General features: G+C 57.4%; 3 protein-coding genes and 1 non-coding gene across 4 annotated transcripts; 2 read left to right on the top strand and 2 right to left on the bottom strand.

Annotated features, from left to right (window-relative positions):
- Window positions 1-156: 156 nt before the first annotated feature.
- LOC120697805 (50S ribosomal protein L12, chloroplastic-like) lies at window positions 157-1,046 on the top strand. Its single transcript, XM_039981156.1, has one exon. The coding sequence runs from the start codon at window positions 162-164 to the stop codon at window positions 822-824; it is 663 nt and encodes a 220-aa protein (XP_039837090.1). The 5' UTR covers window positions 157-161; the 3' UTR covers window positions 825-1,046.
- Window positions 1,047-2,903: 1,857 nt separating this feature from the next.
- On the bottom strand, window positions 2,904-4,195 carry LOC120697809 (transcription factor MYB24-like). Its single transcript, XM_039981161.1, has 3 exons — window positions 4,017-4,195; window positions 3,736-3,865; window positions 2,904-3,626 (listed from the first exon to the last, which is right to left on the bottom strand). The coding sequence occupies exons 1-3, from the start codon at window positions 4,189-4,191 to the stop codon at window positions 3,161-3,163; spliced, it is 771 nt and encodes a 256-aa protein (XP_039837095.1). The 5' UTR covers window positions 4,192-4,195; the 3' UTR covers window positions 2,904-3,160.
- A 1,075-nt stretch (window positions 4,196-5,270) lies between these two features.
- On the bottom strand, window positions 5,271-7,891 carry LOC120697807 (iron-sulfur cluster assembly protein 1-like). The gene is made up of 3 exons (XM_039981159.1): window positions 7,468-7,891; window positions 6,224-6,278; window positions 5,271-5,669 (listed from the first exon to the last, which is right to left on the bottom strand). Exons 1-3 carry the CDS (start codon window positions 7,790-7,792, stop codon window positions 5,540-5,542), a joined length of 510 nt encoding a protein of 169 aa, XP_039837093.1. The 5' UTR covers window positions 7,793-7,891; the 3' UTR covers window positions 5,271-5,539.
- Window positions 6,574-6,647, top strand: TRNAN-GUU. The gene has a single exon. It is a non-coding gene; the product is annotated as a tRNA-Asn (tRNA).
- Window positions 7,892-24,622: the final 16,731 nt, after the last annotated feature.

Below are 24,622 nucleotides of genomic sequence, written 5' to 3' on the forward strand. Positions count from 1 at the left end.
ACTTTGAAGTGCAGAAGGAGACGAAGACGAGGATGGAGACGGTAGAAATGTCAAAGTCAACGGCTTACCTGCCACGATGACCGTCCTTCTCGGCCGTCCGTTGCAGATCTAACAGAAGAAAACGCGCGAGCGCCGTCGACGGCCCTTGACACGTCGTCAGAATGAGTCATCGCTTCTCATCACCCTCCCCTCGTCGTCTTATCTTATCCCCGTGCTCTGCTCCCTTCTGCCAAACCTTAGCAGTGAGCAGGCCAGCAGAGCGCACCCAAAAGAACCCGCGCGCCATGGCTTCCACCGCCCTCTCCTCCGCCTCCTTCTCCCTACTGACCGTCCCCACCGCCTCCTCCTCGCTCCCCAATGCCACAGTCACATTCGCCGCCCGCGGCCGAGGCAGCCGCTTCGCCGTCGCCTGCACGTCGACGGCCTCGCCCAAGGTGCTCGAGCTCGGGGACGCCATCTCGGGGCTCACCCTCGAGGAGGCGCGGGGCCTCGTGGACCACCTGCAGGAGCGGCTCGGCGTCACCGCCGCCGCGTTCGCCCCCGCGGCCGTGGTCGCGGCGCCCGGCGCCGGCGCGGCGGGCGGCGAGGAGGCCGCGGCGCCCGTGGAGAAGACGGAGTTCGACGTGGTGATCGAGGAGGTGCCCAGCAGCGCGCGCATCGCGACCATCAAGGTGGTGCGCGCGCTGACGGACCTGGCGCTCAAGGAGGCCAAGGACCTCATCGAGGGCCTGCCCAAGAAGCTCAAGGAGGCCGTGAGCAAAGACGAGGCCGAGGACGCCAAGAAGCAGCTCGAGGAGGTCGGTGCCAAGGTGTCCATCGCCTGAGCCGATGCGCCGCAAGCACTAGCTTACACTAGGACTCTTTTTTTTTTCCTTCACATTTTTTTTGTGCCTCGCCAATTTCTCACACAGTTTTGTTCCCCTTGTTGCTGTAAGAGTCGCGCTGCCTCTACGGTATTTCCGTTCTTGAATGGAAATGAGGTTTGACCTCGGTTCAAAAAAAAGGAGCTGTATGGGTGGATATTTCACAATGAGTTTGGCAAGTCACGTACTGAGCATTCAAACTCTGAAAATTTGTAACAAGTGCACAAAAGCACGATCCCGCACTGATGGATGCCCTGGGTCCAAAGACGCCGAACTGTCGCAGGCTCCTGGCCCCGACGTGGCCTGCCGCCTGCCTTTTGCGCGAGCGTCCACTTGCCGCCGGTTGCCGGAAGCCGGTGAGACCAGAGACGCGAAACCGAAAGATCTAAAAGCTCTCCCATATGCCCAACTCCACCCGCTATCTCCATCGCTGCCACGTGCGTTTGCCCAGCCCAAGACCACCGCTGCTTGCACCAGTCAGCTCGCCGGCAAAAGGCGACGCAACCGGTTCCGGGCTACTAGCGACTTCCGTCCAAAGTGCGTGCAGTGCAGCCACCGGGATAGCTAGCTACTCCCTCCCGTTAGCAGACGTACGTCGTTTTAGTTTATTCTAAATCAAACTTTAACATTGACTAGATTATATAAATTACACAAATGCATATACGTTATTGAAAATAGCTTTACTAAAGTCAGTATGAAATAAATATGTCCCATTGTGAACTTATTTGGTATTACGGATGTTGATTCTTTTTTACAAAGTTGATTAATAAGATGAAGAAATTTAAATTTGGATAAAACTAAAAATTAATAGCATTTTGAAACAGAGGAAGTACTTAGTTTGATTGTTGTACCAGAAACCCGCGCTACATTTCCGTTTCTGAGGTGTGGAAAGGATCAGACACCGGCCCATAGCTAGGCATGCATGGATGCGCCGCGTTGCCTTGCGACTAGCACTGGTTGCCTACTTCTAAATTAGCACTGGTATAAGTACGACGAGTCGTTAATTTCATCGTGAACCAAACACACAGATGTCCAAGCATGCAAGCAGTGTTATATTGTGATTCAAATTCATTGCACAAGAAAAGACCGACTTCCGACGGAGCGAAGCGGAGGTCCGTCGCCGGAGGCTTGGCCGGAGCACGTGTAGGCCCGTGCCAGGGACGCCTGGGGGTGCGGGGGGCAGAGCTCCCCGCGGTCCGGTTCATATATCCTTTAGGATTTGCTCCTCATTTAGTTAATTCTACTTGTAAGCCGTCATTAGGCGTTATAAACATACACCCGATATAGTGAAGATTTGCTAGCTGGCGCTCGTGGTTTTTCCCTTCCGCATTGGGAGGGTTTTTCACGTTAAATCCTCGTGTCCCCTGCGGTTTGATCTTGTTGTTGATTTGTCATCGCTTCTAACAAGCAGAACTTCCAAAATCAAATTTGAGTAGCTTTGGCCATTTAATAACTAGTATAAAACATACATACAGTCTGGCAACAATTAACATCGATCACTACAGCTTTAATTACTAAGACGAGGAGTGTAAAAAAACATTGATGCTACTAGATTCACCACGAAAATAATTTCATTACATATAGTTCTTCTATTTAAAATAACAAATTTCGTATACAAATTGGTGTTCAAAGTTGCACCATGTAAACCGCATCAATATCCTAAACAACATATGCGTGTGATCACAGGGAGTACGCTCCATCAGTCGTCGATTCTACAAGTAGGGAGTTCATATCATCCAACCTGCAAGGTGCATCCATTTACCTTTCAAACAAAGTGCACACATCAATTGCACTTTCTCATTCAATCTAGTGCACGTTCAGAATAGCTTTTAACATTTTTTTTGTTAAAAACATTATGTAAACCTAAAATAGCATATATTCAAGCAGAAAAAAGTGAACCTAGAAAATGTTGAAGGGAGAAGGGAAGCATTGGCAGTTTAGCAATGCAAATTCCATCTCTGTATAAAGGAATGCAACTTATCATGAGCAAAGAGCCAAATAGGCAGCAAAAATACACCCAGCATACACGCATAGATTGTATACCCCTACTACATACCTTGGCAACAGCCAAAAAGGCAAATACACACAGCATATACGCCATATGTACAGGCATATATCATACACCCCTACTATACCGTAGCAACAACCATCCTAGGCTTGTTTGGCAGAAAGAGGATCCCAGCAAGCTTTGAACTTTTTACTAATAATCCATAAGGGGGATTCTGATAACTACCCCACCCTTTTCCACGACGTACAAATGAATACGGACGTGTGCATGTACCAGGCTTCCAATCATATCAGCTATTCAGCTGTTGCCATGAAAAGACTGATGCATCGTCGTCCAGAAGTCGCCGATGGCCCAGAAGCCAGAAGTTCTCGCCCGACGCGGCCAAGAGCTCCGGAAGGAAGAAGTCCACGTCCATGGCGCCTCCTCCTACTGGTCCATGGACTCCGTAGCCGAGCTGGTCCGCCACGCTAGATATGCTCGGCTGCTGCGTCACAATGCCGTAGTCCTGCGTGACCCCCGTCCGGCTGGAGTGGCTGCTGCTGCCTTGGTCCTCTGTGACCGCCGGAGTGCTCCTGCTATGGCCTGCTATGCCCATGCCACGGCACATGCTGCTGGCCATGGCGACGGCTTCCATGGCACTGCTGGTGCTGCTGTAGTCACTGCTCCGGTGCCTCTTGGGCTGTATCTTGGTCCTCCAGAAGTTCTTGACCTCGTTGTCCGTCCGGCCAGGGAGGTGCCTGGCGATCCTCGACCACCTGCGTTGGAAATTAAAAAATCGGCGATCGGTTAGGCAGTTAGCAGTTCCGTTGGTGCTAGAGCGCAAGGAAATTAACCGGCGGATCGACGCGGGTCGTCGATGTGTACTTGTTGCCCCATCTGGCCTGCAGCTGGACGATGAGCTCCTGCTCCTCTGCCGTCATGTTGCCGCGCCGCACGTCCGGGTGCAGGTAGTTCAGCCACCGCAGCCGGCAGCTCTTCCCGGTGCGGTTCAGCCCTGCGCGCGGCCCAGAACGACACCACTGGCGTCGCGTCAATGGGGAAGAGAGATCGAGAGCGAGAGAAAAAAGAGAGGAGGAAGACCATGCGATCGGCCACGGCGAGAGCTAGCGCGGCGCGCGCCAATGCAATGCAAGTATGCAACTAACCGGCGGCGCGGGCGAGGTTGTTCCACGCGCCCTCGCCGTGGGCGGCGATGTAGTTGACGAGGACGCGGTCCTCCTCCATCGTCCAGGGGCCCTTGCGCGTGGCCGCCGCCGGCTCGGGCGGCACCGGCACCTGCACGACGACGACGGCGCCGGCGGCGTCCATGGCGGATTGCATGGCTCGGCGGCCTCAGCTCCCTCGGCGCGCGCGCGGGGCCTTGGCCTGGGCTGGCCATCCGTCGCCGCGCGACCTTTTTTTATATAGTAGCGCGTCGCGCCGGCCCGTCGCGACGCGAGCCGCCGCCACACGCTGGGATCGGTACGCCTAACTCGAAAGACGCTCGCGGGGAGGCCCCGGAATGGAGGGTGCGCGCCCCTTCCGTTGGTTCTCCCGGCGAAATATCCACTCCCTACACAGCAACTGTTAAGGCCTCCTCCAACAGGCTAGCTTAGAGCTAGCTTTGAGTGACGTGGCGGAGAGAGAAATCGCAAGATTCTTTTCGCTAGTGGCAGTTCCATCGCTGGACGAGAGCATTTTTCCCCTCACACACACGGATTTCAAGATTCTGCTGCTCCTGTGCTGGCCTGCGAAATCGCTGGTGGTAGCTGTAACTGATGGAGGAGGCCTAACAATCTGCGCGAAAGCAAGTGGGCCGGAAAAGCGAGCGCTGCGAAGATATTTTGGGTCTGGCGCTTTCAGCGCCGTCTCGACGTGGGTTTCTTGTGGCAAGTATACGTAGCAGCGCTTCTGCGGCCTTGGGCGACGGCAGCTGCCATCCCAGCAGCAGCAGGGTTCCCGGATTCCGGCCGCCCTGACGATCTCGACGGCTCTCGACTGTTTGGAATGCTCGATTCTTCTCTGCAGTCTGCAGCAACTGCAGAAGCCCGATGGCAATGGCACTGCCGTATGGGTCCAATCGACTTTACACGCTGGCTTCAGGCTGCGCGCTGGGTGCTGGGGCCGATCCACGACACGGGAGCCCCCGGGCGGGAGCCGAACATAGCAACAATCCCGTCATCCGGTGCCGCGCGCCGCTCCGGCTGCGAAAGCCGGTGGGGGTGGGTGAGGCGAAAGGAACGTCAAGGTGCCGAAACGCAAAAGCTGACATTTGGGCTTTGAATTAGGAAAAAAAAAGTTAAAAGCAGTACACCTGCCGAAACTCGAGGTAAGGTGCTAGGAACGGACAGGACTCCTCCGCTCCTAAACCCTAATTTCATATGCCTCTTTCTATGCACGTTGCAAAACAACCAGGAAGGAAAAAAAAGGTAATAAAATATATACGTAGCTGGGAAGATAATTACTAATTTAGCACATATGTGAAGCTCACGCAGTACAATACAGGTTACAAGAGGTACAATTGTATCACTACGACACTACCCTGCCGTTGCACGACATAAAGTTCACTTATTTTGGTGAAACCAACCAAACATCATCCCTTTCTTGTTTATGTACATGCTCTCGTTGCAAAGTACTCTGCCAGCCAGAGCTAGTCATCTAGAGGTGGCCGCGCTCTTGTGGGGTGTTCCTACTCGTCTGCCTTGGCCAGCTTCCCCTTCTTTGCTTCGTAGTCCTTCACGGCGGCTTTGATCGCATCCTCAGCGAGCATGCTGCAGTGGAGCTTCACCGGTGGAAGAGATAGGTGCTTTGCAATTTCACTGAACAAAAAAGGAAAGACAAAGATGTATCAACACAGATCCAACAAATCGATACTGTGCAATAATGGAGAACCAAGACTTGGGAGCCAAACTTTCACCCACACTGTGATATGAATATTGAAAAAAAATCAAACCATGCCGAAAAAGAACTGCCAGACCAGGTTAGGGAGTTACTCCTGACCAGTGACCAGAGAAACTACGCCACACAAATTCCTAGCAGAAGTTAATAACACGCTAGATTACTAGATATGCAGTAGAAGATTTAGACAGCTTCATTACAATTGCCTGCTGATGTAGCATAACAATAGAGCTAGGGAAAGCAGATCAGCTATTAGATTCGAACTAAACATAAAGGCACCGCACATGAGGGCAATGTGCGCACATACATATGCAGAGTTGCTAAAACATGCTTAATCCTGTTCATTGATATCACTAAGAAAAAATTGACCATACATACAGACGAAAACACACATTTCGATGCATCAGGCATGTAGCCTTGCCAAACCAAAGTAACCAATATCGGACAATGATTTCCAAGCAGAATCATAACTTACGTGTTCTTGATTGCGACTACCTCCTCCATTTGCTTGCCCTTAACCCACTCAGTAGCTGCAAGTGAAGAAATGAATAAGAAACCAACTATAAATTTAAATTGGTAAAATTATAAGAAAAAAAAAGCATACACTGTGATGAAAAGCATGTCAGTGAACCAAATCAAGCACTTAAGAAATAGCATGGCAATTGATAGTTGTAAAATCACAATATTATAAGCCAATCACCAAAAGTATGAGCCCTTTGCATCAAAGGCAGCACCACATACGCAGAGTGATATGTTCAGAAGGCAACAAGGAAATGAAACGGTGCAACTGTCAAGAATAATATATCAGCACATGGGGCATGCTTAGCTGGAATAGCTCAGTTGGTTAGAGCGTGTGGCTGTTAACCACAAGGTCGGAGGTTCAAGCCCTCCTTCTAGCGTTCAATGTTCTTTTTTTATTAGTTTAGTGGAGCAGTTTTTTTTACAGCAGTAGGGAGGTAGTTCAGTACTGTTATTGCCTTAAAATGGATCCAAAACCTACCACCAGTAAACTAAACAGTTTTTTTACAGAAGTAGGGAGATCTACCATCAGTAAACTAAACAATTTTTTACAGCAGTAGGGAGATCAGTACTGTTATTGCCTTAAAATGGATCCAAAACCTACCAACAGTAAACTAAACAAGCACAAGGACTAGGTTGGTCTTGGGTTCAAAACTTCAAATTCCTAATCTTATTTTTAAACAGAGAAGGGTAATCTTTTTTTAGGGTAATTCCAACAAATTAGTTGTAGCCCTAGTTTCTTGTAGTTCTCCTCTCTCTCCTGCTTCTAGAGCCGATTGTGCGTACTGTAATTTACTCTATAAATTTTTCTCCATAATGCAATAAAAGTTCAGGCAACCCTGGGGTTGCTGTAGTTTTCCTTAAAAAATCCACTTATATCTAGAGCAAAGCACTGTGCATATTATACATCTGGTCGAGATTGATTTGTTAACTACTGGATATCGGAACTGTTGTTTTGCCCAACAGCAGCATGATAGTAGCAGATACCTCAGGTCCGGACTTCCACACGATCAAAATCAACAGACCCCACCGTAATTTCCAATTAATTACCACGATCATTTCCGTTTTACCTCATTCCCATCACTCCCAGAAAGGCCTCATCACCCAAAAATCAAATTCGCACGAACAAAACCTAATCGTGCAGCGCAGAGATTAACAATCTACTTGTGCAAGACGGAATTGGGAGCTGGTTTTGCTCACCGACGGAGGAGGACGCGATGGCGGAGCCGCACCCGAAGGTCTTGAAGCGCGCGTCGACGATCTTGCCGGACCCCTCGTCGACACGGATCTGCAGCTTCATGACGTCCCCGCACGCCGGCGCGCCGACGATCCCCGTGCCGACGTCCGCGTCGTCCTTGTCGAAGGACCCAACGTTGCGCGGGTTGTTGTAGTGATCCACGACCCGCTCGTGGTAGCCCCGCCTCGCCGCGCCCGCAGCCGCCACCGCCGGCGCCGGCGCCGCCTCGCCGCCTGTGACGCCGGACGCGGCGCCGAGGAGCCTCTTGCCCGCCGCGCGCAGCATCATCGCCGATAAGTTTGGACCTGAGATGAGGCGTCTCTGGAATTCCCCTCTCGTTTCCTGCCTCTTTGTCCCGTTTGGCTTCGGGTTCTTCGTGTCTTGCGATGGATGATAGAGAAACTTATACTTGTGTCCCGTGGGTCCCACAGTGGCGAAGATAACGGCCTCGCAAGGGAACGCGTGTATGAGTACGTGGCGAGAGGTTTTACATCGTGACTCGTGAGGCGGTTCGACTTGCTTAGATGGGCTTTTACTGGGCTTCCTTTGGACCTGGTTGCATTCCATTTTTAGTGGTATCCCTTTCTGGGCCATAGTTTTATTGGGCTCTAAAAGAAGGTCGCTTCTACATTGCTCCGTTAGTTTAGCAAAAGTTTAAAAAAAACTATAATGAAAGGTTTAAAGGGCTCTATGGGAAAAGGTTAATCTCGATCAAAAAAGGTTAATCACTTAAAGCGTGTAACCCTAAATACGGTGGGGCATACGATCAAATCTTGTAGCTGAGGAATCTAAGTGAGAACTGGTGAGAAGAAAAGGAACAGTCCGTCTTCTGAACCTCTGAATCTCTGTTAGAGTGATGGCTATGTCACCTTCTTCCCTTTATTCGTGTTCTCTGCCCGCTACATCGAAGTCGAATCCATCGTGAGACTTCCGTTTTCTCCCAGGAATAAATCAGGTTACTCTTCGCCGCTCTTCCCCACCGCCACGGTGCCACCTTCTAGTTCACGATCTGCTCACCACCACCAGCAAGGAATATGGCAGTGGCATCAGGAATCGTTGCCAGGCACACGGCACTGCAGTCCCGTCGTCCACTGTGGATCAGTCCACTGCTTGCCATGGCGACCTGCCGCCTGCTGCCGGCCTGGCTAAGTGCCACGCGCAGCTAGTACACGAGTACTGTCCTTGGAGCTCTCGGCACTTAACTTTTGCTGTTTGTTCGTCTTCCTCGATGGCCAAACCGCAAAAGAATCCAAGGCTGATTGTAAGCATCGCGTTTTGAACCAGTCTCTGAATTGCTTCTTTCTGATTAGTTTGGTGTAATGAGATGTTAGCGTCAGTTCACCAACACACAGCTACAGGCCTGAAGGTATCCTATCCGCTGCCGTTTGGCACGTTCGTTCGGTGATTAGTTGGTTCGTTCGTTGATCCGTCCGGAGAAAGCACTGAAAATCGTCTGAAAAATATATGGCATGGTCGACGGATAAAGCTAAACATGATTTAGATTTAAAAAACTGCAGTGACATTACAGCGGTGATGAATGAACAGTCAACTTGGCCTTTCAGAAACAGAACAGTCATATACTCCTCGACAGTTCTCCTACGAGGAATACTAGGGAAAGTCCTGTGCGGCTGTGTATCTAGTCAAATGAATAGTCAGCAATCCAGTGCCACGTACTGTATCGCCAACGCGAGGCATGTTGACCTTCACTCTTCCCGAAGATTCTGACTGAAATTTCTGAAGATTCTGACTGAAATTTCAATGATGTCTGTAGGAAAGGTAAGATGCGTATAATGCGGTCGATCTATTACATTGAGCTCCTTGGACGGTATATATAGAGTACAGAGACATGGGGGCAAGGCACCTCCCCGATACATATGGCAGTCCGGGGTTACATATCCTAACCTACCAAATATACTCAAACATCCCACCGCAGTCGTAGCGGTAGTAACACGAACGGTCAGAATGGAGAACAATGGAGACGTATCCCCCCTGCAGTCGGAACGCCGGTGCGAAAACTTTGACTGGAGACTCATGCAGATGATAGCCCTTTAGTGCCGTAGTAGCCGAAGTCGAGGTAGACGTGGTCGAAGCCGTGGAGGGGGCGCGGGTCGAAGCGTCTTCGAGGTGCTCGAGTTCACAAACTCAGCAGCTTCTTGCCGAACACCAATAGGACGGTGCGGCGGATGACGATGGTAGACGGCGCAGTTTGCGACTTAGGTCACGCTCAGGACAGGGGGTGGCGACGGAGCAGGTTGCAGCAAGTGTCGCGCTCAGATCAGGGGAGGCGACGACGTCTTCCTTCAGGAACATCGGCGGCGATGTCCGCGCGAGAATGGCTGGAGGCGCGGAGGCGGATCGAGCGCCTGCTTGACGAAGACCGGCGGCGAGTGGCGCCGCCGCCCGAAAAGGTGACGACACCGGTAGGGTGCCTTGATCACGAACAACGTCGCTGCATCCTGGAAGGCGCAGCAGCAACCTCGTCCTTCGGGAGTGTCGACGATGAACGGCGACGAACGGCTGGGCGACGCAAACCCGATAACGAATCGGGGAAAACCTAAAAAATCACACAGCAGCAGCATGACCATGGGTACATCTCGGGTGCACCTAGCGATGTGCTCCACCTTATCCTCATCTTCCACCATCGGTCAAAAAGACAGAGGCACAGAGAGGCATAGCAGAGCGGGCTGAGGTGCGTTCCGAGCGACATCGCTGCTCCGGCGCGGCGGGCTGACGGCCCCTGAGCCGCCCTCCGTAGCAGCGTCGTCGCGCTCCATGGCGGAGGAGGAAGTGGCGCTAAGGGGGAAGAGGACAGCAAGCCCAGCGGCGCGGAGGCGCGAGCCAGCGATTGGGGGGGGGCGGGAGGGGCGGATCCCCACGGCGCTGCAGCCTGGCGGCGACGTCGTCCGGCGTTGTGGTGGCCCGGCGACCCCAACGTTGCGATGGCCTGGCGACCCCACCTCCGCAGCCACACACTCGCGCTCAGGGCAGCGGTGCGGCGGCGCTGGTAGGAGGGGCGCCTGGCCTATGGCGTGGAAGGTGCGGCGGATCCAGATCAGAGCCGGGGGAGCGACGATGCAGAGGCAGGGCAGGCCCGGCGACGGGCCCATGGCGACGCAGTGCTCGACGAGGATGACGGGCGGCGCGGCCATGGATCCAATGGGCGATGGGAAAAGGTACGTCCTCTGCTGCTTGACGACGCGACGACGCGGCGGATCAGAGGGATCCGCGTGCTGATCCTACGAAGGCGCTGCCCCCGGCGGAGATCGATCTCCCCGGGGGTGGTGCGGCGGCGGCTGCGGAAGCGGAAGTGTCGGTACCCTGTAACAGGGATACCCACTCTTACTGCAGCAAGGCAGGACCCGCGTAGTTATCCGTAGCTGCGCGGGAAAGACGGAGTAGCCAGGCCCCACAGGCCAGGCTTTTCCCTCACCAGGCCAACGGCCCCGGACCGTTCCCCGCCTATGGGTCCGGTGACGCCACGTGTCTCCACGGAAGGGAAGCTCCGAGCTGACCGCCGAGGCCACGGACCCCCAGAGGGGTCCGGGACCTCCTGCGCCCGTCCGGACTCCCCTCCCCGTGTAGGGGTCCGGAGCCGCCACGTGTCCCGGAGACGTGGGATCGTGCGCGAGTCTTCCGCAGGAAGACTCGCCCACCTACCGCATTTAATGCGATGGACAAGGCGTGCTCTGCCGCCACGGTACACAAGACAGCCTTTTGTCAGACCCCGCTGCGCGCCGCGTATTACCAAGGAGCACAGTGCAGCCGCCTGAGCCGCGCCCGCGCAGAGCCCGTCTGCCGCGTTAAATGGATACGACGGCACGGCACTTTTCCATCATGCCACCTACGCCGCTCCCTACACAGCCGTTCAGCTACGTGGCAGGCGATGCTACTAGCTACATCAGGCTCCGTCTCGACAAGACAGCGCCAAGACATGATGGACGGAGGGCTCCGGGAGCAGGCGAGGGAATCCAAGAGAGAGATCTCCTTTGCCTACAACGCCATAATGTATGAACAGTACGTTAGTTTATACTGCATCGTTGGACCCACCTGTCGGGGATCCAACGGCTGTGTACGCGCCCCCTTGAGATATAAAAGGGAGGTGCTCGCTGTGCACAGGACAGATCCAGACAGACTCAAGCTCTCGCACCTTCTCACTCTCGTGGGAAGGCAATACAACACACAGTGGACGTAGGGTATTACGCTCCGGCGGCCCGAACCACTCTAAATCTTGCTGTGTTCATCGTGTTCTTGAGTAAGATCGATCTAAGACTAGCTAACCCCCGAGTACACACCCTCTGGGCTAGGGCGGGTGCCTTCCGCCACCCGGCTGTGGTTTGCAGCACCACGACATTTGGCGCGCCAGGTAGGGGAGCGCTAGCTGGTCGCATTTCATCATTTTCTTCGTCCCCATGGTTCGCGTGGACGACGTGGAGATGACGGAGGGGGTGGCGTCCTCCACGCCACATGCCTCTCGCGTTCCTGCTCCAGGGGCAACTGTGCCTGTGGAGCAGCCACCGTTGGCGGCGGCGCGCGCCGCCCGCCGGCAAGAGTCAGGGCGCCCATCAAGGGCCCCCTCACAGGCTGCGAGCGGCGGAGCGCTGGCAGCGGCTAGGGAGTTGCTTCGCAACCCCCCGGCTGAGGCAGCCTCGCCAGACGCCCTGAGGCAGTGGCGAGACGACGTCGACCGTCTCCTCCACCTGGCTCAGGCCTCCCCCAGTTCTGCAAAGACTGGGCAACGACCTCCGCCTGGCAACGCGGTGGTACCTTACCACCAGCATCAGGGCGGTGCGTCGGCATCTGTGCGCTCCCCTACCGTGAGGGGTGCACGAACAGAGGACTTGCGGGCGGAGCTCAACCGCCGGCGCGCGGGGGAGGATGCCCGCATCGCTGTCGGGAGGGTGCGAGAGCGCCGTCTCAACATTGAGGGACGCAACCTCAATGTCGATCTGGACGCGGCGGCACCCAGGCCTCCGGTGAACGCCCGGATTCAGTCAGGTGCACCGGTGGCCGGGGTGGGCTGTGCTGCGCTTGCGGAGCACCTCCGCGCCGTGGCGTGGCCACCCAAGTTCCGACCCCACCTGCCGGAAAAGTACGACGGTACTACTAACCCGTCGGAATTCCTGCAGGTGTACGTTACCGCCATCACAGCGGCTGGTGGCAACGGAGACGTCATGGCAAGCTACTTTCATGTAGCCTTGTCTGGGCCAGCCCGGACTTGGCTCATGAACCTCACACCTGGGACGATCCAGTCCTGGGAAGAGCTCTATGCGAGGTTCACAGCGAACTTCGCCAGCGCCTACCAGCAGCATGGTGTGGAGGCACACCTTCACGCCGTGAGGCAAAAACCCGGGGAAACGCTTCGGGCTTTCATCTCGCGCTTCACCAAGGTATGGGGTACCATTCCTCGTATCTCAGATGCATCTATTATTACTGCTTTCCGCCAGGGGGTGCGTGATGAGAAGATGCTCGAGAAGCTGGCGACGCACGAGGTGGAAAGCGTCACTACGCTTTTCTCCCTGGCAGACAAGTGTGCCAGGGCCGCTGAGGGCCGTGCATGGCACTCAGCCCCCCAAGATGGAGACACCAAAGCTGGTGGCTCCAGTGCTACCGCTCAGAGCGGTGGCAAGAAGAAGAAGAAGAACCGGGGTCGCGGGGAGCCGCAATCTGGCGGACCAGTCGTTGCAGCAGCAGCGCCAGCAGCGGCGCTGGCTGCGGCGGCAGCGGCTGGGGGCCAGAATACACACGGCAAACGCCCTCGCCCGCAAGGTGGAAGCGGAGGTTCATGCCCAGTGCATCCCACCGCTCGCCACAACGCCGCTGACTGCCGCGAGATCCAAAAGCTCGCGAAACGGGTCAGTGGGCGGCGTGAGCAGTCCTCTAAGGATGGCTCACCCCCTCCTCGCCAGCGGGCCGGCAAGGAGAAGGCCTCTGACAGCGGGGCCGCAGCCGGGGAGAAGGAGCTGGGGTACCAATCCCCCGCCCGAGAGCTGAAGGGCGTCTATCACAACGACGACTCCGATTCCGACAACGGCGACTGCCGCAAGAAGCTGTACGTAATGTATGGCGGGAGCTGGGAGCTTGTCTCCCGGCGGGACGTGAAGACCCTTCGCCGGGAGGTCCTTTCGGTGAAGCCGGGGGTCCCGAGGGCGGCGCCGCACCAGAGGTGGATGAACACCACCATCTCTTTCGGGCCATCCGACTGCCCGGAGAATATGGCCGGAGCTGGTGTGCTACCTTTAGTCACCGCCCCTGTCATATCCAACGTGAGGCTCTACCACGTGCTGATTGACGGTGGGGCTGGCCTCAACGTCATCAGTTATGCAGCATTTAAGCAGCTGCAGATCCCAGAGTCCAAGCTGACTCCCTCTCGCCCATTCTCCGGAGTGGGCCCACACCCGGTGTTCCCCCTGGGGAGCATCACATTGCCGGTCACGTTCGGGACCGAGGAGAACTTCCGCACAGAGAGCGTCATGTTCGATGTTGCGGAGGTGAACCTCCCGTTTAACGCCATCATTGGCCGACCGGCACTCTACCGCTTCATGGCCATTGCCCACTATGGGTATTTGGTCCTGAAGATGCCTTCCCCTGCCGGAGTCCTCACCGTGCAGGGCGACCGCACCGCTGCCGTCGCTGCAGTTGAGAGACTGCATACTCTGGCGGCAGAGGCTGCACGCTCCGAGGAGGATCCGTCCACCTCGCAACCCAGGGCGCCTGCAAAGGCTCCCAAGGTCCAACCATCTGACCCGGACCAAGTTCCCGTCAAGTCGGTACAGATTGGAACAGACTCCACCAGGACCACCCACATCGCGGGGAACCTGGAGGAGAAATAGGAAGACGCGCTCATCGCTTTCCTCCGGGCAAATGTCGACGTGTTCGCCTGGGAACCGTCACAGATGCCCGGGATCCCCAGGGAAGTGATCGAGCACAATCTGAGGATCTACCCCGACGCCACACCGGTGCGCCAGAAGCCTCGGAAGCAGTCCGTGGAGCGGCAGAACTTCATCCGCGAAGAAGTCCACAAGCTCCTACACGCCGGCTTCATCGAGGAGGTCCACCATCCCGAGTGGTTGGCCAATCCGGTCGTCGTCCCAAAGGCCAACGGGAAGCTCCGGATGTGCATCGACTACACCAGCCTCAACAAGGCATGTCCAAGAGACCCCTATCCTCTTCCGCGTATCGATCAGATCGTGGACTCCACCTCCGGGTGTGATCTTTTGTCTTTCCTAGATGCATACTCTGGTTTCCACCAGATTCAGATGTCTAGAGAGGATAGGAAGCATACTGCCTTTGTAACAGTAGATGGGCTTTATTGCTACATTGTCATGCCGTATGGTCTAAGGAATGCCTTACCCACGTTTGTACGAGCTATGAACAAAACCTTCTGTAATCTAATTAGAGATATTGTTGAGGTTTATGTCGATGACATTGTGGTCAAGACTAAGGTAGGGTCAACACTAGTGGAGGACCTGTCCCTCGTCTTCGACCGTCTTCGCGCCACGCGCACGAAGCTGAACCCAGAGAAGTGCATCTTCGGCGTCTCAGCAGGGAAGCTGCTGGGTTTCCTGGTCTCACATCGAGGCATCGAGGCAAACCCAGCCAAGATCAAGGCGATCGAAGCAATGAGGCCTCCTGGCCGTATCAAGGACGTCCAGAAGCTTACTGGATCTCTCGCTGCTCTTAGCCGCTTCATATCGAGGCTAGCTGAGAGGGCCCTTCCCTTCTTCAAGCTGTTGAGAAGGTCCGGTCCATTTTCATGGACCAAAGAGGCTGAACAGGCCTTCCAGGAGCTGAAGCAGCACCTCACCTTGCTGCCAGTATTGGTGGCTCCAGAACCCGGTGAGCCGTTGTTTCTGTATCTTGCTGCATCTGCGGAGGCGGTCAGCATGGTGCTGGTCGCCGAAAGGATGGAGCAAACTTGCCAGGGGAGCACCAAGGTCCTCTTGGCCAAGGATGGTGAGCCGGACCCCGGACACGGGGGCCCGTCAGCCTCACCCCAGCTTGAAGGTCCGGATCCTGCACAGGCAGGTCCGGAGGAGCCTCATCCCAGTGGGAACCCAGAACCACTAGGGGCCCAAGGGACAGATGTTGTGGACAAGGGCGAGCCGGACCCAGGAACTAGGGTCCGGACCGTCCAAAAGCCAGTCTACTACATCAGTGAAGTCCTCCACGAGGCAAAGGCCAGGTATCTTGAGACGCATAAGCTTATCTATGCAATACTTATTGCGTCCAGGAAGCTGCGCCACTACTTTCAAGCACACCGAGTTGTTGTAGTGACCTCTTACCCATTAAGAGCGATCCTACACAACTCCAACGCCACAGGCAATATCGCCAAGTGGGCAGCAGAGCTGGCAGAATTCCAACTGGATTTCCAGCCACGCCATGCGGTCAAGAGCCAGATCCTGGCTGATTTCATAGCGGAGTGGACTCCTTCCCCAAGCAACCCTGGGGGTCCGGTCATAAATGTTGGACCCCCGGAGCCGGAAATCAGGACACCAGTCTTCACCAAGCCTCACTGGACACTCTTCTTTGATGGGTCCGTCCGCGAGAAGTGGGCCGGGGCTGGTGTGGTCCTCATCGACCCAAACGGAGATCAGCTGAAGTACATGGTGCACCTTGAGTTCAGGGCCACCAACAACATGGCGGAATACGAGGCTCTGATCTTCGGCCTGACGCAAGCCCTCTCATTGGGGGTCCGGCAGCTTCTGGTGAAGGGGGACTCCCAGCTAATCATCAAGCAGGTCCGAGGGGATTGCAACTGCAACAATCCCCAGCTCGCGGCATACCTCATTCACGTGAGGAAGCTCGAGAAGGACTTCGACGCCTTGGAACTGCAACACGTTCCCCGCGAGCACAACTCAGCAGCAGATGATCTCTCTGCGAGAGCATCTACCTGGGCATCTGTGCCCGAGGGTGTCTTTGAAAGACGGTTGCTGAAACCTACCGCCCAGCCTGCCGAGCCGGGTGAGGGGGATCAAGCTGGCACCTCGAAGCTAGCGGTCCCGGCAACATTCCACCTATGGTGCCTAACCGGGGCTGTGTGTTCTGTTGAGGAACCTGGTGTCCTCACGGAGCCACCCCTACCTGCTTTGGGAGCTCCCGATGCATGGATCTCCGAGATCCGGGACTACCTGAAGGATAACATCCTCCCTGATGACGATGTGTCCGCTGAGCGCATAGTCCGATTGGCTAAACGCTACGCGGTGGTAGAAGGGGATCTCTACCGCCGTGGCGCCAACGGAATCCTCATGCGATGCATTTCCCAGGGAGAGGGCCGCGAACTGCTCGCGGAGATCCATGGAGGCGAGTGCGGAAGTCATTCCTCCTCTCGCACGCTTGTTGGCAAGGCCTTTCGGCATGGCTTCTACTGGCCAACAGCACTCCAGGATGCGGCTGAGCTGGTAAGGTCCTGCAAAGCATGCCAGTTCCATGCAAAACAAACACACACCCCAGCTCAAGCCCTGCAGATGATTCCACCCTCATGGCCATTCGCTGTGTGGGGTGTGGATATCCTGGGGCCTTTCCCCCGGGCTGTCGACGGATACCGGTTCCTCTATGTCGCCATCGACAAGTTCACCAAGTGGCCGGAAGTTACTCCTGTGGTGAATATTACTAAGAAATCAGCAGTCGCATTCCTCAGGTCCATTGTGTGCAGATTTGGCGTCCCAAACCGCATCATCGCGGACAACGGGACCCAATTCAAAAGCAGACTCTTCCAAGAGTACTGTGAGGACATTGGCATCCAGCTATGCTTTGCGTCCGTGGCACATCCCCGCAGCAATGGACAGGTTGAGAGAGCGAATGCAGAGATCCTCAGGGGACTCAAGACCCGCACCTACAACTGCTTGAAAAAGCATGGTGCCAAATGGGTTGACGAGCTTCCGTGTGTACTATGGGGCAACCGGACCACACCCAGCCGAGCTACCGGGGAGACTCCGTTCTTCCTGGTCTACGGGGCTGAAGCATGCCTTCCCCCAGAAATTCACCTGGGCTCACCACGGGTCCAGGCCTTTGACGAATCCATGCAGGAGCAGCTGCGGTGCGACGACGTGGACTTCGTTGACGAGCGAAGGTGGCGAGCAGCAATCCGAAATGCACGCTACAACCCGGCACTCCGGCGCTATCATCAACGGTTCGTGCACGGTAGGGAGCTCCGGGCTGGTGACCTCGTCCTCAGACGGATCCTGAACCGAGCGGGGCTCCACAAACTCTCCCCCAGCTGGGAGGGGCCTTTCAAGGTTACAGAGGTATGCCGGCCCGGATGCGTTCGCCTCGCCACAGAAGACGGAGTGCCGCTGCCCAACCCGTGGAACATAGAGCATCTGCGTAAGTTTTACACCTAGGCAGAGCAGGGAAATAACTTTTCCTTTGTAATAAGATAGAGTTAGCGTGCGGCCCGGAGCGGTTGAGGGCCACCCTCGTAAACCCGACCTCTGGCATCCATCACACTAACGGCTAACGCGCGGCTCAGAGCGGTAGAGGTCCGACCTCATAAACCCGGCCTCTGGCATCCATCGCGCAAGCCATGTACATCGAGATTGCAAAGGAAAGATTTTCTCCTAGTTCTATCTTTGTGTCAAAGTTAAATTACGCATTTCGATTCTCGGAATTTTCGCTTTTTTCTAACCCCCGCGGGACCTCTACTCTTGTTGCTGCAACTAAGATCTGCATTGAGCTGCTGGACTACCGTACAGGTCCGGACCCTCTTGCTGCTGGAGAGGGGTCCGGACCCCTAGAGACCTACTCTGGGGAGCGGGTACTGTTTCCTGGGGTGGTTCGGAGCCCAGTGTAGCCGCTTAGCTGGTTCCGTACCCAAAAGCCTGCACTCTTCACCACCCTGTAACGAGTGCTCTAGTACCTGGAGCCGGGTAATTGGGGGCCCGGACCTCGTCCCAGCTCAAGAGCTGGCTTCCTAAGTCCAACACGGTGTGTCCAACACTATATCTCAAAGGATCGAGCACAACAAAGTGACCTCACCCACTGCTGCGAAGGGTCTGGGACGATGAAGCCAGGTCCGGAAAGATCGTGCTGTTTCCTGGAGTGGTCCGGAGCCCTGCGTAGCGCCTTAGCCTGGTTCCGACCCTAAGCCTACGCACTCCCCCACTCTGTAACAAGCACAGAGCTACCTGGGCCTGCGCATCTAGAGTCCTGGACCTGGTACCAGCCTGGGATTGGTCAGGAATGAGCCCCGCGGGTCTGCTACTAAGCTATAACTTTGAAGTGGTACACAGGTTAAAACCTGGCAGGTGGTAGACAGTCTCAAACCATTGAGCCTACCTACCAGGGGGTCCGAGTATCCGCTTCAAAGCTTTCATGCAGGATAAGAGCCAATCTCGATGGTAGACAGACTCATAGCAACTGAGTCTCTCTCCCAGGGGGCCCAGGGCATCCGCTTTGTCCCAGACATCATGGATGAATTCTGCATGCGTCAAATAGCTAAGTTAAGGCGCTTGCTCGTCTTGCAGGCTATGCAGCCCTATGCCAAGGAGGTCCGCAGTATCTTCTACGGCTCAGATGGCAGACAGGTCCAAGCAACTGAACCTATCTGCCAGAGGGCCAGGGCGCCGGGGTGCTGCATATTGCAAATCAACAACTGACAAACAGCTAAGTTGAAGTTTTTTCTACTTCAAAAATTACAGCTAGTACAAGTTTGTTACATAATGCAAAAGGAAAAAGATACGATGCCCAGCTCAAGAGTCTGCAGGTTCTCGCTTGAAGTAGGCGGCGACGAAGTCAACGGCCTCCTGCACGCTGTCCCGAGCGGCGGCCTCCGTCTCCGCTACAGGGCCATCGATCACGGGCGCCAGCGAGATGGTCGGGTCGTGGCTCCGGAGGCAGGTCAGGATGTGCTCCGCCACCAGCCGGATCAGCTCGCGGCCCTCGGATTCAAGCTGACCAGCAAGGACTGGCCCCAGGCGCTGGAGCCTATCCGAAGCAGAACTCAGCACCGGGAGGGCGTCAGCTACCGAAGCTGGCGGCTCCGCCACCTGGATCGGGCTCAGACCAAGCGGCACCAGCGCCAGGCTTGCTTCGCTTGCCCAGTCAGCGATCCGCTGGGCCTCGACACGCTGGTCTTCCTGATGCTTCCGGACCGCCTCCCGGACAGCCTCCTGCACCCGGGTGTCCAAGGCCGCCTTGGCCACCTCCACCTCGCGGGACCTCTCCTCGAGCTCGCGGGATCTCTCCTCGAGCTCGCGGGACCGCTCCTCCAGCTTGGCCTCCTTCTGCTCCGCATATACCTTCCGCTTCTTGAGCGACTCTCGCTGGCGCCCAAGCTCCTTCTCTATGCCGGTGGCGTGAGCCTCCCGCTTGGCGAGAGATTTCCGGTCCTCCTCCAAATCCGCCTCGTCGGCAGTCAGCTGGCAGGCTCTTTCCTGCAGTTGTTCACGCCATCCCTGCAGAGTCGTAGAGAAGACATCGAGCTCCTGCCTCCGGACCTCAAGGTCCTCGCTGCGAGTCTCCAGCTCTGACTGCTGGGCTGCGAGGTGGGCCTCGAGGCCGGACCGTTGAGCAGCGAAGCCAACAACCTCCAGGGTGAAGTCCTGCTCCCGCTGCGCCAAGGATTTCTCTCGGTTTTACACTGCGAGCTCTCGGTCAAACACCTTCTTAAGGTTGACTTGGTAGGCCTCTTGGTCCGCCTTGAGCTTTGACCGAGTTTCCGCGGCGTGGGAGGCTTCAGCCTTCGTGTGCGCCTCCAGGCGGGTGTGCCAATCGGAGAGGCGCTGACGCTCGCTCTCCAGCGCAGACCACTCCCGTCGGAAGGCCGCCTCGGCGGAGGAGGTTGCCTCCTCGATCGAATGCTGAACTCGCAACAGCACCTGAGGAAGCGGAGTCGCATCCTCCTCCGGGGATTGGAGCTGCAGGAGCCGCCTGCCAAACACCACCTCCAACTCTTCCTCCGCAACAGGACCGGAGCTGGAGGTAGGGGCTTCCGCTGCGGCACTTGTCTCCGGCGCCTCCGCCGCCGCCGAGTCGGGAGCGGCCGAGCACAGCTCCGGCGCCCCCGCTGCCGCCGAGTCGGGAGCGGCCGAGCCCAGCTCCGGCGCCCCTGCTGCTGCCGAGTCGGGCGCGGCCGGACCCAGCTCCGGCGCCCCTGCTGCTGCCGAGTCGGGCGCGGCCGGGCTCAGCTCCGGCGCCCCCGCTGCCGCCGAGTCGGGAGCGGCCGAGCCCAGCTCCGGCGCCCCCCCTGCCGTCGAGTCGGGAGCGGCCGGACCCAGCTCCGGCGCCCCCGCTGCCGCCGAGTCGGGCGCAGCCGGACCCAGCTCTGGCGCCCCCGCTGCCGCCGAGTCGGGCGCGGCTGGGCCCAGCTCCGGCGCCCCCGATGCCGCCGAGTCGGGCGCGGCCGAGCCTAACTCCGGCACTCCCGCTGCCGCCGTGGCGGACGCGGCCGCATCGGGTGCCCCCTCCACCGATGTGTCAGGAGCGGCTGTGCCCTGCACTGGCACCTCCACCACCGTGTCGGGTGCGGCTGCACCCAGCACCGGCGCCGCCGCCGCCGCCGCCGCCGCTGCTGCACTGAGCACTGCAGAGTCTGGAAATGGCATGACAGTTAGCATCGCATCATGTGCCACGGAGTAAGCAGCAGGACGCCGTACCTGAGGGTCCCGCACCTGCTGCCACCATCGCTGTCGATGCCGAGGTCGCCGCCGCCCGGGCACCTGCTGATGTGCCAACGGTGGTAGAAGAACCGCTGGGGCGGGAAGCCCTGGTAGCAAAGCAGAAAAGCCATCAACAAAAACAAACAAACAGAACACCGGCGCAAGCGAGGAGAGCAGGATGACACTAACCCAGCAGTACCGGGTACCCAGCGTCCCCGGAGCCCGGGCCTCTTCTCTTGTGGCTGCTGCTGTTGATGTTGCTGTTGTTGCCCGTGCAGCTGCGATGCAGGCGCAACCCGGGCCTGCACCCGTTGCTGCTGTTCCTGCGGCTGCGGCATGGGCGCAACCCGGGGTCGCACCTGTTGCTGCTGCTGCCGTCTGCGTGCCTGCTGCCGCTGCTCTTGCGGCTGCTCCTGCTGCTGCTGCTCTTGCTGCCGGCGCGATGAATTCCTCGGCGGCGATGGTGGTGGTCCAGTTGCGCTAGAGGACCCGTGGGGGCCGGCAGCCCGGGAGCTGCCTTGGCCTGCGCCCTCAGAAGACCTCTGGCGCTTCGCGGCGGGCTCCGAGACCAGGGTCCCGTCGCCCCGGAGTAGCCTCCGCCGGCCTGCGTCCCCCGACGACGCACCGGAGCTGCTCTGAGCCCGGCTGGAGCCGGCCGCGGCCGCGCTGCTAGCCGCGGCCTGTTTCCCCTTCGTAGTGGCGCCGGACCCCGCAGCGCTCAGCGTAGCCTAATCCCCGGACGTGCCAGGGATCCGGAGCCCACGGTTCGGGTCACCCCCGGTCTGCCGTAGGGCCAGTCCCCCGTCATCCAGGGTCGGCAGGGTGGCCAGCACCGCCACCCTCGCCGGGTCCTCGCAGAGGGGGACTATGCTCTGCGGGAGGATCAGGTTCTCTGGGATGAAGGTGTCTCCCGTCACGTTCCGCACCAGGACCTCCAAGGCCTCCTGGGTCAGGTCGCTTCCCTCCCCGCGGTGGGTCCTGCTGCAATCATTGAGGCCGGTGAAGCTCCACGCCGGTCGCGGCCGCTGCTTCAGGGGGGCGATCCGGCGCTTCACGAAGTCGCCGAGCACGTGCCACGAGGTGAGGCCGCTCCCTGCCAGCGACCTGATTTTATCCAGCACGGAGTCGAACTCCGGCTGCAGCGATGGCTTGGCCCTCCAGGATGCTTTGTCGGAGGCGGGCCCCGCGGTCGGCAAGACAAGGCGCTCGTTGGCTTCGGTGGTAGCGATCACCCAATCCCTGCGCCACTCCTCCCACCTTCCCCCAGCAAGGCCGGGAATGTAAGGAGTCGGCAGGTCGCTCCTTATCTGGAAGTAGTACCCTCCCACTTCGTCTCTGCTCCTTCCGGACCTCACCAGGATGAAGAAGTAGCGGAAGAGGATGACGCAGGGACGCACTCCCACGAACATCTCGCATAAATGCACAAAGATGGACGCCAGGAGGAGGGAGTGGGGCGTCAGATGCTGAAGCTGGAGGCCGAAGTCTTCCAGCAGCAGCAGCAAGAATGAAGAAATCGGCAGTCCCACGCCGGCGGAGACGTGCGAGGTGAATAGCACGAACTCCCCGGCGCGGAGGTTGCCAAGGGGAACCGAGCCTGCTCGCACCCCCCAGCCGGTCTCCTGAGCGCTCCACCCAAGGAGGCGGCGCACTGTGTTCAGCTCTCCCTCGGTTTGGAAGCGACGGGGATGAACAAGGGATGCCATCTCTTGGTGGGTGAGGAAGGAGCCTGTGTAAGGGGGAGAGAAGGGCGAGGAAAGCTCGGAGGCAAAGGGGCGCAAAGGCTGGAATAAGAAGACGAATGCGGGAAAGCAACCGTGGAATGCGGTAAGCCCCGTTATAAAGCCTGACTCAACCGGCGCGCCCCGGAACCGTCGCTGGAACCCAAGCGACGTCCGCACCTAGTGTTAACCGCCCATTCCATGGCAAGGGGGCCCAGGCCCACCTGTCAGGGATGTCGGGTAACCAACAGAGGTGTGAAAAGGCGGGATCCGAACCGCCGCCCGCGCGCGTGAAGCAAGGCGGAAGCTGAGCTGACGTGCGCGCATTAATCGCAGGCGTGGCCGAGCTTTTCGGGAACTGCGACGGTGGTAAATATTCCGTTTACTCCGGCCGCAACAATGCCGAGTGTCGCGCGCATGACTATGTGAACCACTATTATGCGTGGGGATCGTGAGTCAGTAAGCCGTTGCGATGTGATGAGGCAGCAACCAACCCAATGGGTGGTCAAAGCCGGTCAAGACCCCTGCGGAAAGGAGCTTCAAGCTATATAGAGCCAAATCGCAGAAGTGGCCCCACCTGTGGGTTCGTACCTCCCCCAAGGTGGGCCCGGGGGCCACTGTCGGTACCCTGTAACAGGGATACCCACTCTTACTGCAGCAAGACAGGACCCGCGTAGTTATCCGTAGCTGCGCGGGAAAGACGGAGTAGCCAGGCCCCACAGGCCAGGCTTTTCCCTCACCAGGCCAACGGCCCCGGACCGTTCCCCGCCTATGGGTCCGGTGACGCCACGTGTCTCCACGGAAGGGAAGCTCCGAGCTGACCGCCGAGGCCTCGGACCCCCAGAGGGGTCCGGGACCTCCTGCGCCCGTCCGGACTCCCCTCACCGTGTAGGGGTCCGGAGCCGCCACGTGTCCCGGAGACGTGGGATCGTGCGCGAGTCTTCCGCAGGAAGACTCGCCCACCTACCGCATTTAATGCGATGGACAAGGCGTGCTCTGCCGCCACGGTACACAAGACAGCCTTTTGTCAGACCCCGCTGCGCGCCGCATATTACCAAGGAGCACAGTGCAGCCGCCTGAGCCGCGCCCGCGCAGAGCCCGTCTGCCGCGTTAAATGGATACGACGGCACGGCACTTTTCCATCATGCCACCTACGCCGCTCCCTACACAGCCGTTCAGCTACGTGGCAGGCGATGCTACTAGCTACATCAGGCTCCGTCTCGACAAGACAGCGCCAAGACATGATGGACGGAGGGCTCCGGGAGCAGGCGAGGGAATCCAAGAGAGAGATCTCCTTTGCCTACAACGCCATAATGTATGAACAGTACATTAGTTTATACTGCATCGTTGGACCCACCTGTCGGGGATCCAACGGCTGTGTACGCGCCCCCTTGAGATATAAAAGGGAGGTGCTCGCTGTGCACAGGACAGATCCAGACAGACTCAAGCTCTCGCACCTTCTCACTCTCGTGGGAAGGCAATACAACACACAGTGGACGTAGGGTATTACGCTCCGGCGGCCCGAACCACTCTAAATCTTGCTGTGTTCATCGTGTTCTTGAGTGAGATCGATCTAAGACTAGCTAACCCCCGAGTACACACCCTCTGGGCTAGGGCGGGTGCCTTCCGCCACCCGGCTGTGGTTTGCAGCACCACGACAGGAAGCCTAGGTCGAAACCCTAACTCGTGATACCATGTAGGAAAGGTAGGATGCGTATAATGCGGTCGATGTATTGCATTGATCCCCTTGGGCGGTATATATAGAGCACAGAGACTTGGGGGGCAAGACACCTCCCCGATACATA

This window comes from Panicum virgatum, chromosome 3K, assembly GCF_016808335.1.
Source record: "Panicum virgatum strain AP13 chromosome 3K, P.virgatum_v5, whole genome shotgun sequence".
Lineage (NCBI taxonomy): Eukaryota > Viridiplantae > Streptophyta > Magnoliopsida > Poales > Poaceae > Panicum > Panicum virgatum.

Excerpts from the sequence above, each read along its gene's own strand:
- LOC120697805 (XM_039981156.1), top strand. The coding sequence starts at position 162 with ATGAGTCATCGCTTCTCATCACCCTCCCCTCGTCGTCTTATCTTATCC.
- LOC120697809 (XM_039981161.1), bottom strand. The coding sequence starts at position 4,191 with ATGCAATCCGCCATGGACGCCGCCGGCGCCGTCGTCGTCGTGCAGGTG. Across the intron at positions 3,866-4,016 it reads CAACCTCGCCCGCGCCGCCG|GGCTGAACCGCACCGGGAAG; the intron begins GTTAGTTGCATA and ends GGCCGCGCGCAG. Across the intron at positions 3,627-3,735 it reads CAGGCCAGATGGGGCAACAA|GTGGTCGAGGATCGCCAGGC; the intron begins GTACACATCGAC and ends TTTCCAACGCAG.
- LOC120697807 (XM_039981159.1), bottom strand. The coding sequence starts at position 7,792 with ATGATGCTGCGCGCGGCGGGCAAGAGGCTCCTCGGCGCCGCGTCCGGC. Across the intron at positions 6,279-7,467 it reads CATCGCGTCCTCCTCCGTCG|CTACTGAGTGGGTTAAGGGC; the intron begins GTGAGCAAAACC and ends CTTCACTTGCAG. Across the intron at positions 5,670-6,223 it reads GTAGTCGCAATCAAGAACAC|TGAAATTGCAAAGCACCTAT; the intron begins GTAAGTTATGAT and ends TTTTTTGTTCAG.